Source organism: Grammomys surdaster, unplaced genomic scaffold (assembly GCF_004785775.1).
Source record: "Grammomys surdaster isolate TR1022 unplaced genomic scaffold, NIH_TR_1.0 126133, whole genome shotgun sequence".
NCBI lineage: Eukaryota > Metazoa > Chordata > Mammalia > Rodentia > Muridae > Grammomys > Grammomys surdaster.
In genome coordinates, this window is record NW_021620941.1 from 2,748,162 (window position 1) to 2,763,896 (window position 15,735).

The window sequence follows — 15,735 nt, forward strand, 5'->3', positions numbered from 1 at the left end:
TCCTACTATAGATTTTGAAGAACTTGGCAGTGTGGTTTTTAACATTTATATGGACAGGGTAAGAATCTGGAATAATAAAAAAAATTGACAGGAAAGAATGAGGTTGAAGGGCTGGAGGGATGGCTCAGCGGTAAGAGCACTGACTGCTCTTCCAGAGGTCCTGAGTTCAATTCCCAGCAACCACATGGTGGCTCACAGCCTTCTGTAATGGAATCTGACGCCCTCTTCTGGTGTGTCTGAAGACAGCTACAGTGTACTCATTAAAAAAAAAAAGATTAAGGTTGAAGCTGTATGCTACCTAACTTCAGGATTTACCACAAAACTACAATAAACAGAGTGCTTTTGTCAAGGATAGCCATATAAATCAGTGGAGAAAATTAGAATCCAAAAATGGACCCATGGCCAGAGTATTGATTAATATTTTTGTTTTGTTTATTTTCCAGACAGATTTTCTCTGTGGAGCCTGGTTGTTCTGGAACTCAATCTGTCTCATGCTGGCCTCAAACTTAGAGATCTGTCTGCATCTGCTACCTCTCACATGTTGGGACTAAAGGTGTACGCCATCACTCCTGGCTGCTGATTGATTTTTAACAAAAATACAAAGGTGGTTTAATAGTGTTTGCTTTGTGATGCAGGCTTTCCTTGAACTACAAAGTAGCCTAGGCTGGTCTGGAATTTGAGAGTGCCTCCCAAGTGCTGGTATTACAGATTCGTGCCACCATGTTTAGTTTGGAAGGTCAGATTTTTTTTTAATTAATTAGGTTGTTTTTATGTAAGTGTGTGGACCTGCTTGTCTGTATATGCACAGTGTGTGGGTGTGTGCATGTGTGTATGCGTGTGTGGTATTGGGTGGGGCTAGGTATGTAGCTGAGTATATAGGAGATCCTGAATTCAGTCCCCGGGGACCCTAGGAATGTATTTATCTTTTAACTAAATAACTACCAAAAAATCATTATAAAAATAGAACAAATGTGAATGAAAAAGGAACAGAGGAAATCTCAGTAGCTTTTGTGAGTGAGCAATGGGTAAAGTGTCGGATAAACACACAAGGTACAGGAGTCAGCAGTCTCTGCTCCTTAGCCGAGTAGTCTTTGGCAAGTCATTCTCTCTCCTTGCCGCGAGGTAGAAAACAGAATACGTAGCTCATGATTCCATGTGGTAATGTGAGATCGTGCTGGGTGATCTGCCCGCTCCTGGTGATTGCAGGCATGTACCACCACTCCGACCCGGGTGTTGGCAAGAGTGATGCATCATGGTTGATGAGACCATTCACATTAACGTGGGCATTTGCACCCAAAGAAGTTTGAAAGGAACCCTAGTGGAGAGAGGCGGCAGTGTGGAGGAGATTCCTAAGATGCAGGTCAGGCTGGGCCCAGAGCAGCTGATGTCTTGGTCTTTCCAGCGAAGCTGCTTTGGGGGCTGATGAGATGGCTCAACAGATAAAGGCAGAAGGGCTGAGTCTGACTGACTCCTGCTGTAAGTTGCTTTCTGACCTCGACATGCAACTTCGACATGAGTATATCCCCTCACGATAAACAAATGTAAACTTTAAAAGCAAGCGAAAACTCCCTCTCCAAGATGAGGAGATACAGGGGTGACTAACAATCTGGTGCAGGAAGTTCCTTACAGCAAGCCCCATGGATCCTCCTGTCTCTGCCTCCCAGGTGCTGGGGTGGGGGACAAGGACTTTATAGACTGGCTCATCTCCCCAGGCCCCTCTCTCCCTACACTCTGTGGCACCCCAGGGTACCTAAGATGACTTCTCTTCACTTCTGATCAGGTGCTCAGGGTAACTCCTGGGGATAAGATCCAGGTCAGGTGTGCAGCCACTTGGAGACGTGGTTTGTGGGTTCACTCTCTAGAGAACTGCAGACTGGGCTCCACAAAACACCAGTAAATTCGGCCCTTTCCCCTTTTTCCAGGTGTCTCTGGCTTTAGATTTTCTCTAAAGCCATTCAACTGTTCTGAGGACATCTCATGTGGTGTTGTCACTATAAACAGGAATTTCAAGTGAAGGGGTGGTGATATGTTCTCAAATATATCAACTGAAGAACAACCACAAGAGAGCATTCCTAGGTTCCTGGCTTTTGCTGGAGGAGAAGGGGGACCCACTCCCCCGCCACATAGATAAGCAGGTTCTCTGACAAAGATGAACTTCTACCACACTTAGAAAATAAAGGAGCTAGGGGTGTTTGTAGAGACAGGTCACCCATTAAGAGCTTAAGAGTGTTTGCTGCTCTTGCAAAGGATCGAGTTTGGTTCTCAGTACCCGCATCTGATGGCTTCATAATGGCTTGTATTGCCAGCACCAGAAAATCCAATGCTTCAGGGTTCTGTGGACACCTGTACTCATGGACACCCCCCTCCGATTATATATATGATATATAATATTCATGTGTATCCCATTATATTTATCTGTATAGATTATATATGGTATATAATATATATACCATATATAATATACATGTGTACCCCATTATATCTATATGTATTTTTATGTATACATATTTATATGTATATATCATACTTGTTTACATAACATATACAAACATGTATAATATACATGTGCACATCTATAATATTTATACATATGTATGTACATATGTACATGAGGTATGATACACTGTTTAAAGGAAAACACAAAGGTCGGGCTAGGCATGAGCACACAGGCACACACGCAGAGACAAATAAAAGACTAATGTAACTTCTTTTAATTGTCATTTTACGCTTTCTGCAGCTGCCCGCCACCCTCCCCTTCCCTTCGATGACCACTTTTGTAGGCTATAGGGGACCAGGGAACAAAGCCTGCGGGGGTTGGGGGGGCACAGCAGCCCCAGTCAGGTGGTAGAGAACAAGCTACAATTACAAATTTATCACAACAATTAATGCTGAAGCCTGGGAGAGCTGCAGAGTGGGGAGCCCGTTCCTCTTTGTCAGGGTCTATTTGGCAGTGACCTTGCTCTGAAGGCGATGGTACTCCTTCAGCCTGTAAACCAGATGGAAAACAAAGAAAAATGTAATTTCACAATAACAACATGCGCTCCGTTCAATTAATTCAGGCAGGATGGGGGTGGTGGGGGCAGCTGTTTGTTAAGATGTATGTGAAGTTGTCTTTTTCTTCGGTCCCCTCTCCTGCCCTAGCCTACCCTGGCTCCTCCAATCAGGAGAATGTAATTAATTTATCAGAGAAGAAAACATTGTTTGTCATTGTTGAAGATAAAGCATTTAACAGGCAATAGGAGAAATGAAGAGCCCATTATGTTCCGGGCCATTTCAAAAGGCTTATGGGGTTATAAACCACAGACAAGCAGGAGGTGGAGGGGCCTGGGAGCTCTGGCTGTAGAGAGGTCTCTACAGACCTGGGGTGGCTCTAGGGGACCCAAGGAACACTGCCAGACAGAGAAGCCATCTTTATCTTCCCGACACAGGCCCCATGAATCTGGAGTTGTCAATGAAAAACCCAGAGTTGGTCTTCCCAGCTCAGAATCATGACTCCTCTCTCACTGACTCCAGGCAAGTTTCTTAACCATTCTGGGCCTATGTTTGGGGAATTCTCAAATCTCTCTAAGAATTAAAGCAAACTCGGGGCTGGCAAGATGGCTCAGTGGGTAAAGGTGTTTGCTGCCAATCCTGAAGGACTTAGTTTGATCCCTGGGGCCTACATGGTAGAAGGTAAGAAGTGACCTTCAAAAATGTCCTCTGACTTCCATATTAAGAAAATTAAGAAAACAAAAACCATATACATAAGTGTGATAAAAGTTTTAAAGAATGAAAATGAACTAGAAGAAAGCTCAGGCTCAGGCTGGCCATGGCAGCTGCTGTAATAATGACCTTGCTTGTGTCTTTGAATGTATCAGCCCTGGACACCTTTAGCTGTTAGCTTTATTCCCATTGGCTCCTATGGGAATCACTGGGGAGTTGGGGGCACCTCTTACCCTCCCTTGAACCTCCTGGAGATTGAAAAGGGGTCTGAGTCCCCCAGATCTGAGCAAGTTCAGGTATTGTATATGATGAGCCCCAGGCCTCAGTGACTTGCCACCTGACCCCCCAGCTCTGAAACAGTGCAGCATAAAGATTCTATTGCCCCTCAGGGCATTTCCTCAACTCGCCTTTCCAGTCAAGAAACCCCATGTCTTTGTGGCGATTGTTAGGGCGGTTGTTAGAGCCTAGGCCAGGATCCAGGGAATCAAGTGTCCAGGTCCCTCAGATTCTGGTGGCTATCAGGCCTCGCTGAGAACAGGAGCTGACTGGGTGCTGAGGAACTACAGGTGGGTGGTCAGGAACATCGTGGTGTGTGAAGGGTCAGCATCACACCAGGACCTGCTTTCCACAGCTGAGGCCTCTGGCGATCGGCATGACCCAGAGTTTCTCTCTCACCTGAGCGAGTTGATATTGATGAAGCCGGTAGCGTCAATCGGCTCATAGTCGCCCTGCACGTTCATGCTGCAGGAAAAGCAGAGCTTAGTAAGGCCAGGCCACCCTGCTTCTTCTCTACTCAGTCTAATTCTGGGAGCCCTGTACGGGGCCAGGCACCATGCTGGCAGGTGATGGCAAGGTAGCCTCCAGAAGCCTCTCTCCTGAGTATAAGTCTCAGGAGGCAGCTAGAGGTGCCAGGTTGGGTCCCAGCTCCACTAACTCTGGAATTCTTCCTGCCATTTGTAAACTGTGGTCCTCCACAGAGCCAGGGCCTGAAATGACACATGTCATCTAATATTTACATCTGGAGCAGCTTATGGGCTCTCTGGAGTTGAGGGAGGCTGGCAGGTATTTACAACATGGTGTCCCACAGTCACCTTTACCCTGGTTTGTCCAACTATGCAGACCTTATGGAACTGAGACCCAGACACCCCATGGTCAGAGCATTCTGACAGCATCTGTCACCTGCGGCTGGCTTCCGTACAGCTGCCCCCTCTGCAGTTTCTACCTTCCAGCTCATCTCCCACAGCTACCCACCCCGGCAGCCACCCTGGTCTGTCATCTATCTCAGAGAGTCTAAGGAAGTGTGCAGGTTCCCAGGTCTGAGCATGAGCCTTAGGAATGTGAGTATCAGTAGCTGTCATCATTGTCAAGGGCTCACATGAGGTCACAGGGCTTGCACATGGCAAGCACTTGCTGTGACTGACATCCAACTGTCATTCATTCCGGCATTTGCTGGGCACTCTTGGGCCAGCTGGGAGGGCGGGAACAGAGGAATCGAGATTAAGAGCATTGCATGCTGCACATGCAAACAGCACTGTTGCCCACCACTTCAATGTTTGGCACTTGTGGCCCTGCAGTCTCAGTCACACCTGACTTCCAGCTCTTAATCAGCCCCTCGTCTTTAATCTGGCACAAAGCAGTCTCAAGGTTCTCGAGGACAAGGAGGTGGCCTGTCCCCTCAGGAGCTCTCTCTTGAAGAGGTAAGACTGAGAATCAGCTGAGAAGAACTTGCCACTATGTGACTAAGGCCACACCTCTGGTTCTCTGGGACATCTACCCCCTCTTTCGGTGACCCTGGGCAATGAACCCACTCCTCCAACTCAACTGTGACCCCTTTCCTAAAACACATGGTACCAGCAGTGGTTACAGTAACCTATAGCCCTGGCACCAGGCCGGAGAGGAGAAAGCTAGCCTGGGCTGTATGGTAAAACTCTGACTCTCTACCCTCAGTTTCCCCTGAAACGCACGGAGTCTCTGCACTTGTCCCACAAGGCCTGGACCTTGATGCTGTTCCAGTCCTGAAGTCACTCCATGCTAAGCCCTCCATGACTGGTCTACTGGTTTTTTCTCTCTTTCTCCAGAATTTCCTTTGGGGTTTGGGTCCTGACAACACCAGGATCTGACCACTGACCAATATGCTCCCTCTGGGGGAAAAGACACGTGTACTGGGTGTCCTCTATTGTGCCTACATAGTTAGGAAAGGCTGGTCTAGACTAGAGTACCAACTTGTGTAATAATATTCAAACCGTGCTTGGGTGGGTGCATTTGTGAGTGCAGGGAACATGCGAGGCTCAACATCACTTGCTCCTTACCTTCTGGCTAGCAAGCTTTGGAAACCCAGCCTTGCCTCTTTCCAAAGCCCCCACCTTTATGAGCACCCCCGTACTCAGTTCTGAGAGCAGACTGTCGGCTGAGCCCATCCCTCACCTGGACCACAGGGTCCTCTTTTCCTTCTGCCTTCCAAGTCAAAACAAACTCCATGCCATAATCCTAGCGCTTTGGAGGCTGAGGTACAGGAGGGGTTCAAGGTCATCATCACATTGCATCTACGAGGACTGGGGCTATAAGAGCCCTCATCTCAAAAACAAACAAAGCAACAAACCCTCCTCCGCCCGTTTGCAAGACAACCTGGACAAACAGTTCCAGGAGCCCCTCAAAGACAGCCCACCAAGGACAGCCCTGCCCTGTGAGGCTGCCCAGAGTCCCAAGAGGAGCTTGTTTGAGAACGGAAAACCTCTTTTTCAAATAGTGCTTTGGTTTGTGTCAGGGGGGTTGGAGTGTGGAAACAGAGTTTACAATGATTTTTTTTTTTACCTCCTCTGACGGTCTACAGAAAAACCTCGATGCTTTTATTTTTGCTCATTCGAGTGGCTCTGACCTGCTCTATAATTACATTACTTTCTACCTACTGCGCCCGGCATTTCCAGCTCCGCTACCTCTCGCGGCTTCCTCGCTGGTCCCTGTGACGCTGTCACTCAAGGGCTTTCAAGTCAGCGATGTAGAAATCAAAAAGAAAAGGGAAATGGTCGGAGACACAGTGAGAATAAGTGCCTCTGCTTTTTTCTCCGTCTTCCCCCTTTCCCTTTTACTTTATTCATTTAGTCTCCCCGAGTGAGACTGTAAGGTTTAATGAAGGGTTGGGCAGATTATTAGAGGCTGTTCATTTGGAGGGGGAGGGGAGAAAGAGCCAGAGAGAGAAAGAGAGAAGATAATTTGACATTTACCCCGACTGATCTAAACTGATTCGGTTATATTTATGGCTTATAAAGTGTTTAGAAAGATTGAAGTGGGGGGGGGGGGAAGCAACTCAACGCGGCTGGGAGAAGGGAAGGAGAGAAATAATATTGAATGCCAAACAAAACTCGTTCTTTAATTCTGACTCATCCCTGGGAGGGCAGGCAGACCTCAGCCTGAGCCTGCTGGGGCTGGGGTCCTCCTCGGGTACTTCTGGGTAGTGCTGCCTGTTCCTGTGGGTTTGTTCCTACACACAGTTTGGCCAAGTGGCACCCAGCTGGCTTTCTCAGGGCAGGCTGCCCTCAGTCATAAGCAAAGCCCATGTCTCCCATGTCTCCCATGTCTCCCATGTCTCCCATGTCTCCCATGTCTCCCATGTCTCCCATGTCTCCCATGTCAAGACAAACACTGGGCACGGACATGGAGGATGGTTTAGGCAGTACCAGCTTAGGTGGCTCCCTGTCTGTCACAGGTTCCCCTGCTGTCAGACACCCTCTGCTTGGTCTTTCCAGAAGGAAGCTCCTGGAGGCTCCATTTGGGTTCCCTGGTTCTCTCCCTCCACCCCAGTGGCCTCTTCTGTCCACAGCTTCAGAGAAGAAGCTTGAGGCCCTCCAATGTCACCTCATTCTGTACTCATTGCCTAAAAGCAAACAGAATGGTTCTGGGCTGTCCCAGAGGTGCCTACACTTACATCTGAGACTCCCCAACTCTCATTTCCTTACAGCTGGGGTGTAGGTCTGTGGCAGAGCATTTGCCTAGTGAATGTAAAGCCTTGGGTTCTATAAGCCCACCAACAGGAAACACAGCCATGCTCCACTCATCCCCAGCGTGTTCCTGCACACTGACATCCCCTTCATATCCGCTGCACTCCTAAAGATAGGCTCACTCAATCTGGTTTTCAGGGATCACCAACCCAGTCCAGACTGCCAGCATTGCTCGCTGGCAACCTTATGACCACCCCTGCCAGTGAACGCTCTTGCCTCTGTGCACTCCATGAAAACCATTCTTAAGAGCAGCCATAAGGACCTGAACATCTGATCCTGCCCTTCTTACAATTTGGCTCAGTCTCTACAACCTGACTTCTTAGTTTCCTTCCTCCCTGGTATCTTTCCTTGTATGTCTGATTCAGAGGTGCTGCCCCTGGAATACACATCCTCCAAGCAACTCCTGTTAAGGAAGCTGATCCACAGCCTAAATTTTATACCCAGCCAGACTATCCATTTCCAATTCTGCCATTTTTCCTAATCCACATTTCAGCTTGCTTGCTTCCTTTCTTTTGTTGTTTTGATTTTTTTGGGACAGTCTCATGTGGCTCAAAGCATTACTTTGCATCAGAAAATGACACTGAACTTCTGACCTTCCTGTTGCTACTGACAGAGAGCTATGGTGATGTGCTCCAGTACCCCTGGTTTATGCAGTGCTGGAGCTGGAACTCGGGCTTCTTGTACACTAGGCAAACACTCCTAGCCACAATGCCTAGCTCACAGCTATCATTTGATCAACACTTTTCTTCCCACCTGGGCTGTAGGTTCTATGACATTACAGATATGTCCATCATAACCATCTCACTGGTATCTCACGAAGAGCTTGACATGAGATTAGCAAACATGTGCTGGGGAAGTTGCTCAGACAAACCCAGATGGGCTGAGGCATGGGGAACCTACCTCACCAGCTCTTCATTGTATAGTGAGAGTGGAGACTCCCGGCCGAGGATGTACACCTGGCCTTTGAAGACAGACACCTGCACCTTCCCTTCCACCCGCTCCTGGGACTTCTCGATGCAGTGGCGGACAAATTCACATTCAGGGCTGTGCCAGAAACCTGCAGGAAGGAAGAATGAAGGTGTTGTGGATGGCCTCAGGCCAGGGCACAGGAAGGATGCAGATATAGGGGCCTTACCCTCTGATAGGCTTGGGTCTGCCTTACTCACTCACGAGTACCGGCATGATGTGTCATTGTTAATGAGTTGAGAAACCCACTCATGTCCCCATCCAATCATCTTGCAAGAAATGACCTCCTTGTCCCCAAGGGCATAAAGATCAGAAGGAAGGCATACCCCCGCTTCATGCACAGGCATACACAGAAGTTTGGGAAAGACTGTGACCCTGAGCCGGGAGGGCTCCAATCTGCTAAGGAAGATAGGAGACCTTGGGTAGGGCTCAGTGGCATGTGCCATGGGGCTAAGCAATGAGGGTACCCAGGAAGGCCAGCCTGATTTATGGTCAGACCAGCTCTGGGGCTCTGGTGTCTTCAGCTGTTTCCCTTCCTGCAAAATAACACAGCAGTACTGAGTGAAGGAAGCCCTTGCACCCAACAAGCACTGGGTATGCGGGACTGCTTTGAATGGTGCCCTGGGTAGGTCCTGACCTACTCTCTCTGTCCCGTGACCCTGTACTCCAATGGAGGAGGAAGAGCAGGCTCGTCAGAGCAAGCAGTTTGTCCAAGCTGACCCAGTCTGTGAGTGGGAGCTGAGGGGCAATGACTATCTCCTGTCATAATAGGTGCTTTCCTCTATATGACCAGAGCATCCTTTATTTGCACACGGGACTGAAGGTGCCTGGGAAACACACTTCCTCCCTCAACATCCTTGAATGGACAGCCATTCCTTTAGGAGAGAGCAGAGGTCCCAGTACCAAGGGACAGCAGGTGGCCATGGTCAGGGTTGGGGGAGGGGCAGTCCAGGCACAAGGGTTTTGAAAGAGCCAGGAAGGTGAGCCCACCTGGGCAGCTGGAGGGCCAGATGGCCTGTGATCTCATACCCTGATAAAAGGGTAGGTTAGCAGGGCCCAGCCACTGTTAGAGGCCCGGTGAAAGAAGAGGTGGACTCAATCTGGTGTGTGTGTGTGTGTGTGTGTGTGTGTGTGTGTGTGTGTGTGTGTGTACAGAAAGATATGATTACTTAGCTGCTCTGCAGGGATGTGTAGATTCAGTTAGCACTTAACTCTGCTGTTCAAACAGTCTGACCTCTGACAGCCCCTCACTGTAAACTGTGAGAAAGGCCCAGAGAAGGAAAGAACCTGTACGAAGTCACACAGAAGGACCAGGGCAGAAGTCAGGTGTGATGGACTACTTCTAAACCAAGGACTTTAAAACACCATTGGATTCTTTGGGAGGGACGTCAGTCACCCTTCCCCCGAGTCCCTGTGTCCTGCCTGCTCTTTGATTTTCTCAGTTGGGATAACTAGTCCATTATGCTCCCAGGCTGGAAGGCAGCGGAGATGGAGCTGTTGATATGAAGGGCAGAGGTCAGCACAGGAACCACTGGTCCTGGCTTTATCTTGGGATCTGGTTCTCTAGCCCACAGGGGTCTTTGGCTCAAGTTTCTTTTCCCAGTGGACCCAGTATGAGATGGGCCATCGAGCCTGCTCCCATGGTACAGGGGAGATCCTGCATGTTCAGGCCTGTGGTACGCAGTGGGTGGGGGCTTGGGGCTGAGCTAGAGAGCTCCCCTTGCCCAGGCCCAGCATATAGGGTCTGTTCTGATTGGAGCAAGTGTCTGTTAGAGTTATACACTATACCCATTTTCCTGTTGAGGACAGGTTTGTGTGGGGGTTGTGCTAACTAGGTGGGCTACAGCTAATAAATAAAATGCTCCATCAGGGTCCTGAAGCTGGAGTCCTGCTAGGCTGAACTGGAAGAGAGTCTCACCGAACTCCGTATGGGCAGTAGAGAAATCAGGAAATGGGGAAGAATAGAGGCAGATGACCAGGCAGACCTAGACAGAGACAGGGACAGTGGTCCTGGAAGCTGTGTCCCAGTCTCCCCATTTGTGCCCTGAGGCCACTGAGAGGCTAGGGGAGCTCTGAGGTAGAGTCGGGGGTTGTGAACCAGGGTGCTCAGTGGGAGGGGATGAGACTCCAACACGTCTTAGCCCTAGGACCTTCGGGATTTACAGGAGGAGAAACGGAGGCCCAGGGAGGAAACGGATTTACCTAAGGCCATAAAGCCAACCAGAGGCAAAGCCTCCCAGCACCCACACTAGAAATCTCACCAGGCCTTGGTTGTTTAGCGGTTGCTGGGACTGTCCAGATGCACAGTGCACCCACGCCATGGTCCTTGGAGTGACCATTTCCTCTCTTCAGACGAGACAGCTGAGAGAAGCAGGGAGAGGGAGCAGCCGCTTCCAGCTGAGCTGGGCCTGCCGTCCGTCTCCTTCCAGCAAGGAGCCAATCAGGCACCACTCTGGACTGCCAGAGGGCTGGCTTTGACCTCTGTGGACACTTGGCTATCACAGGACTCAGGCAGAGTTAATGCCAGCAATAACGACCTGGGCTAAGTCTTGCTCCCTGCCTTGTTCCTCTCTCTGCTCCAAGGTTTTATTTCCTTTGAAAGCTCCTAATCGCTCAGCCTCATTTTGGGATTTGCAGGGCTCATTGCCGGCTGACAGAGCAGGGACTCAACCCAGGCCCTGTGCCTGTAGCCAAGGCTTCCTGTGCGTGTCACGGTGCCCCTGAGTCATTCCTTGCTAACAGCTTCCCAGGTCCTGTGGGAGTGACTTTTAAAGCCAGCCTGTCTCAGATTCAACCTTTGTAATTTATTAGCCAAATAACCTCTGATCAAGTATCTTTGTCTGCCTGGGCCTCAGTTTCCCCACCTCTGGGTGCAGCTAAGGTTAAGTAACGCCTATCAGGTGTCTAGTCCAGTACCAGCAAGACAGCAGACATCGATACTGTGGGATCCCAGAAGCCCATTCTCTGTCCTCTGCCAGGCTCAGCCCTCAGGATGCCTCTTGGGCACTCAGGCCAGGTGCTCTCTGCTCTCCCCTACGCCCTGCCATGTCTTAATGTCAATCTCACTTTGTAACCAGAATCTACCTTTTAGCACTGAAGTCCCGCCGAGCCAGTAGGAAGCAATGATATTTAAACACCTGTCTGTACCTGGAGAGGGGGATTGCACTTCAACGCTGAGAACAATGGCAGAGAGAAGGAGTGCCAACCAATGCTGGGATGGATTCCAGCAGGCCTGGGAGGATGGGGATGGGGACAGGTGTGGCCAGAGGCCTCAGCCAGGCGGCTATGACTGACGACTGACATCTACCCAGACACTCAGACTTCCGGCCCACAGAACTGCCCCAGTTGGCTGTAGGCACGAGCCTGTTTTCTGAGAGGCTGCCTGACAGAATCCACCAAACTAGGAAGGTGCAAATATTATAGACAAGATCAGAATATAAATGAGTGTGAACAAGCACGTGCATGTGTCTATGCTTGTGTGTGTTTGGGTCGCAGGTGTACAAAAGCACACTCAGCCCTGCTTTGGTCGTTTTAAAGACAGGGTCTTACTGTGTAGCTGGGACTGTCTTCAACTTGTAGGGATCAAGAGTGCTGGGGTCATAGGCATCTGTTATCACTGTCGTAGGTTGTGTGTGCCTTCTGGTCTGCTGAATCAATTCTGCCACCGCAGACTACAGGGACTAAAGACACTACAGGGACATTAAGGCTGAGTTGGATTTCACATAATTTCCATATGTCATGAAAGTTTGGTTTCCTTTCCCACCAGTTTAAAGTTTAAAAAACTAAAAGCTTAAAATGATTCTTAGCTCACAAGTGGCAGAAAAATGGGCATCAGGCCAGGCCTGACCAGGGACTGTGGCTTAGGGCCCTTGGATCTCACTAAGAAGACTGTATTTAGAGTCTGAGTCCCTGAGCAGCACTGCTTGTCTGGAAGGTGTGACCACCTGTGCTGGGCACTCGTGTGTTTCTCTGTGCATCCCACACTGGAGGTTTGTAGGCAGTGTCTCCTATGGACACACTAACAGGGCCCAACCCAGGCCTCACCTCCACCTAAACCTGCTCCCAGCCTGCTTCCTCATCTGTAGAAGGAGTCTTAGACCACCAGGGAGGTTTGTGGGAGCCAGGCAGGTTGTCTAAAGCTCTGTATCTTGCCTGGTACCTGGTACCTGCAGGATCCAGCCTGGCTAACACTGGGAAGGATGTGTAGTCCTTTTCTGACCCGTAATGGATACGGCTGAACACCTCTGGAGGCTGGCATGTCTCCCTTGCCACTCACAGAAAGGCCACTCCACTGTCCCTTCCTCTCTCCCTCACCTCTGGTCCAGTGTTGACATCCTTCCATGTGTACTTCAGAGTGCTGAAGAGGACAATGTAGGTGGGGCTAGACGGGAGGAAGGTGTGCTCCATAGAAGAAAAGGTCTGAGTCCTAGGGGGACTGGGGGTGGAGCACCGGGGACAGCCAAGACTTGTACATACCTGTGTATACGAGCTCTGCGAATTTGAGGCCCAGGCCCTGCTTGATTTTGCGTACTTCCCGATCCATGGTGAAGGCCTCTATGTCTAAATGAGCGTGGTAGAGGATGGTCCCTGCTGGGGTCTCGTAGATACCTAGCCATTTTTCCAGGCAGGGGGAAAAAGAGAGAAAAAAAAAAGAAACACATGAAACCCAAACTGTCAGCAAATGACAAAAAAAAAAAAAATAATGACTTGTCTGACAGGAGACAAGCCAGTCGGACCCATTCACTCCCAGCTTGCTGCAAAATGCGTCTGTCATTATGTTCATGCTGGGGCCACGACAGTCCACTCTGCGGCTTGTGGAGAAAATGTCTGGATGCCCCCCTTTGAAGAGGCCCTCAGACTCGGGAAAATGACAGGGTTTCTGAGCAGTGCACCCCCTCCCCAATGCATGCTCACCGGCCTGCAGTTGAAAACCTGTAATTAAACCAACTATGGTAGAGCCCAGGGCCCCAAATATCCCTTCTTCCCTTCCACCAGGGAGTCAGGGGAGGGGGACAGCCATGCACACACATGCATGGACATGCGAGTACACACATGGCGTGGGCAGCTGTATTTCTCCAGAGATTGCTAGAGTTGCTTGGGGCTTGAGTACTGGCTCCACTGTACAGATGGGGAAGCTGAGCCCCTGAAAAATGGCTGGACAGAGAGGGGACGGAATCCAGGCTCTTGGATCCCTGATGGATGTGGCCGGCTGTCTTGTGAGTTAGCTGGCCACAGAGGGCAAAGCCCAGGCTGGAGAAAGGCACTTGGTCAAGTCCTTTCCAGTCATCTCACCTAACCAACCTATTTCTGGTCATCTCAGCTAGCCGGCCTAATTTCCGGTCATCTCACTTAGCTGGCCTATTTGCAACCTAACCTGCTTAGGCCAGAAGGTCCCAGAAAGTACAGAGTGGCCCTGGCTGAGCTGTCTACCAGAGGAAGGTTCCCTCAGCAGTACCATGCTACATCTGAGGCACAGAGGCACCAAGAGGCAGGACTGTGCTTGGACTGTGCTTGTTCTGGTGCTGGGCCCTGTTCTGGTGCTGGGCCCTGTTCTGATGCTGGGTCCTGTTCTGGTGTGGCCTTGGGCAAAGCTGTGTCCACTATGCTATGTAGGAAGGGCAGGAGCAATGCCATCCCCAGAATTTGATCCAAAACTTCCTTTCTGCCTGCTGCATGATGCTGAGGAGACTGGTTTTCAGTTGTCCTGGCAACTCCCCACAATCTTTCCACAATAAAGCTTTAAAAACAGCCATGGGGCAGTGGTGGCGCACGCCTTTAATCCCAGCACTCAGGAGTCAGAGGCAGGTGGATCTCTGAGTTTGAGGCCAGCCTGGTCTGGACCACCAAGGCCACACAGAGAGACAAACAAAAAATCCAATCAACCAACCAAAACTCAGAAGACAGGACACTTGTACAACAGGCCTGTGTGTGACTCAGAAACAGTGGCATGCTAGCCAGTCTGGAAGAAGCACACAGTCTACCAAGCACTGAGGAGGCCGAGGAAAGAGGAACAGGTATTTAAGGTTAACCTGGGCTCCATAACCAGACCATACTTCACAGACAACAACCAGAGCTGGGACTGGGACTCTCTTATGCAGTGTTTGCCTGAGGGCTTGGCCCTGGGTTTCAGCCCAGCACTGTATAAACTGGTGTCCATTTGGCTTTGTAAAAAATTAAATTAATTTTGATTATTGTTGTGTGTGCATGTGTGTGCGCACACATGTATGTGAGTGTGTATAGAAACCAGACTTTCCAGAATTGACTTTTCTTCTACTTTCATGTGCATCCTGGGAACTGAACTTAGGTTGTGAGCACTTATGTGCACTGAGCCATCTAGCTGGCTGGTTTTTGATCTTTAAGGTCTAGGAAACTCAAAAGGAAAAGATCTTTTAGGACCAAAACTATCTGTATTCTCCAAGGGGTGGCCAACCTAATACTCAATATATGCGGACAGAAGCCTAGCACGTAGAAACCATGGTTCAGGTCCTGCTGAGGGTGACAGGGAGGTCCCTTTGTCAACCCTTGGCACCCCTCAGCAATTAGGTCTCTAAACTGAGCCAACAGTCAATTGTACAGACAGGAAAACTGAGTCTAGGAAGTAGTGACTTGCCCATGCTACCATGCCAGGGGAAACAGGACCAGCATCTGGGTTCCCAGTCTTGGCTCCAGGTTGCCTCTCAGGGCCTTGCTCCGGTGAGTTGGCACTCATCAGAACATAAGAACACACTTAGGTGCAGGGGCTCAGGCAACATGTCCATGTAAAAGCTACCCCAGGGCTGGGATGCCATGCCATGTAAAGTAGCTGCTATGTAAGCATGGAGAGCTGAGTTCAGATCCCCAGCACCCACAGAAAAGTTGGCTGTTGTAACCCTAACCCAAGTGCTGGGTGGGGAACAGGAGGAGCCCTGGAGTTCAATTACTAGTGTGTCTAACCAAACCAGCAAGCTCCAGATTCAATGAGAGACACTGTATCTCACACACACAACTGTATATACATATATATGTATAGATACACATACACACAGTCTCTCTCTCTCTCTCTCTCTCTCTCTCTCTCTCTCTCTCTCTCTCT

At 49.7% G+C, this 15,735-nt stretch overlaps 1 protein-coding gene across 1 annotated transcript in view; it reads right to left on the reverse strand.

The window, feature by feature from the left end:
- Nucleotides 1-2,688: 2,688 nt before the first annotated feature.
- Nucleotides 2,689-15,735, reverse strand: part of Ass1 (argininosuccinate synthase 1) — a 48,265-nt gene continuing 35,218 nt past the window's right edge. The window contains exons 13-16 of the mRNA XM_028756869.1: nucleotides 13,140-13,271; nucleotides 8,598-8,754; nucleotides 4,378-4,443; nucleotides 2,689-2,986 (exon numbers count right to left, since the gene is read on the reverse strand). Coding sequence (XP_028612702.1) covers nucleotides 2,941-2,986; nucleotides 4,378-4,443; nucleotides 8,598-8,754; nucleotides 13,140-13,271 — 401 coding nt within the window. The 3' untranslated portion in view covers nucleotides 2,689-2,940. The remainder of the gene's footprint in view (nucleotides 2,987-4,377; nucleotides 4,444-8,597; nucleotides 8,755-13,139; nucleotides 13,272-15,735) is intronic.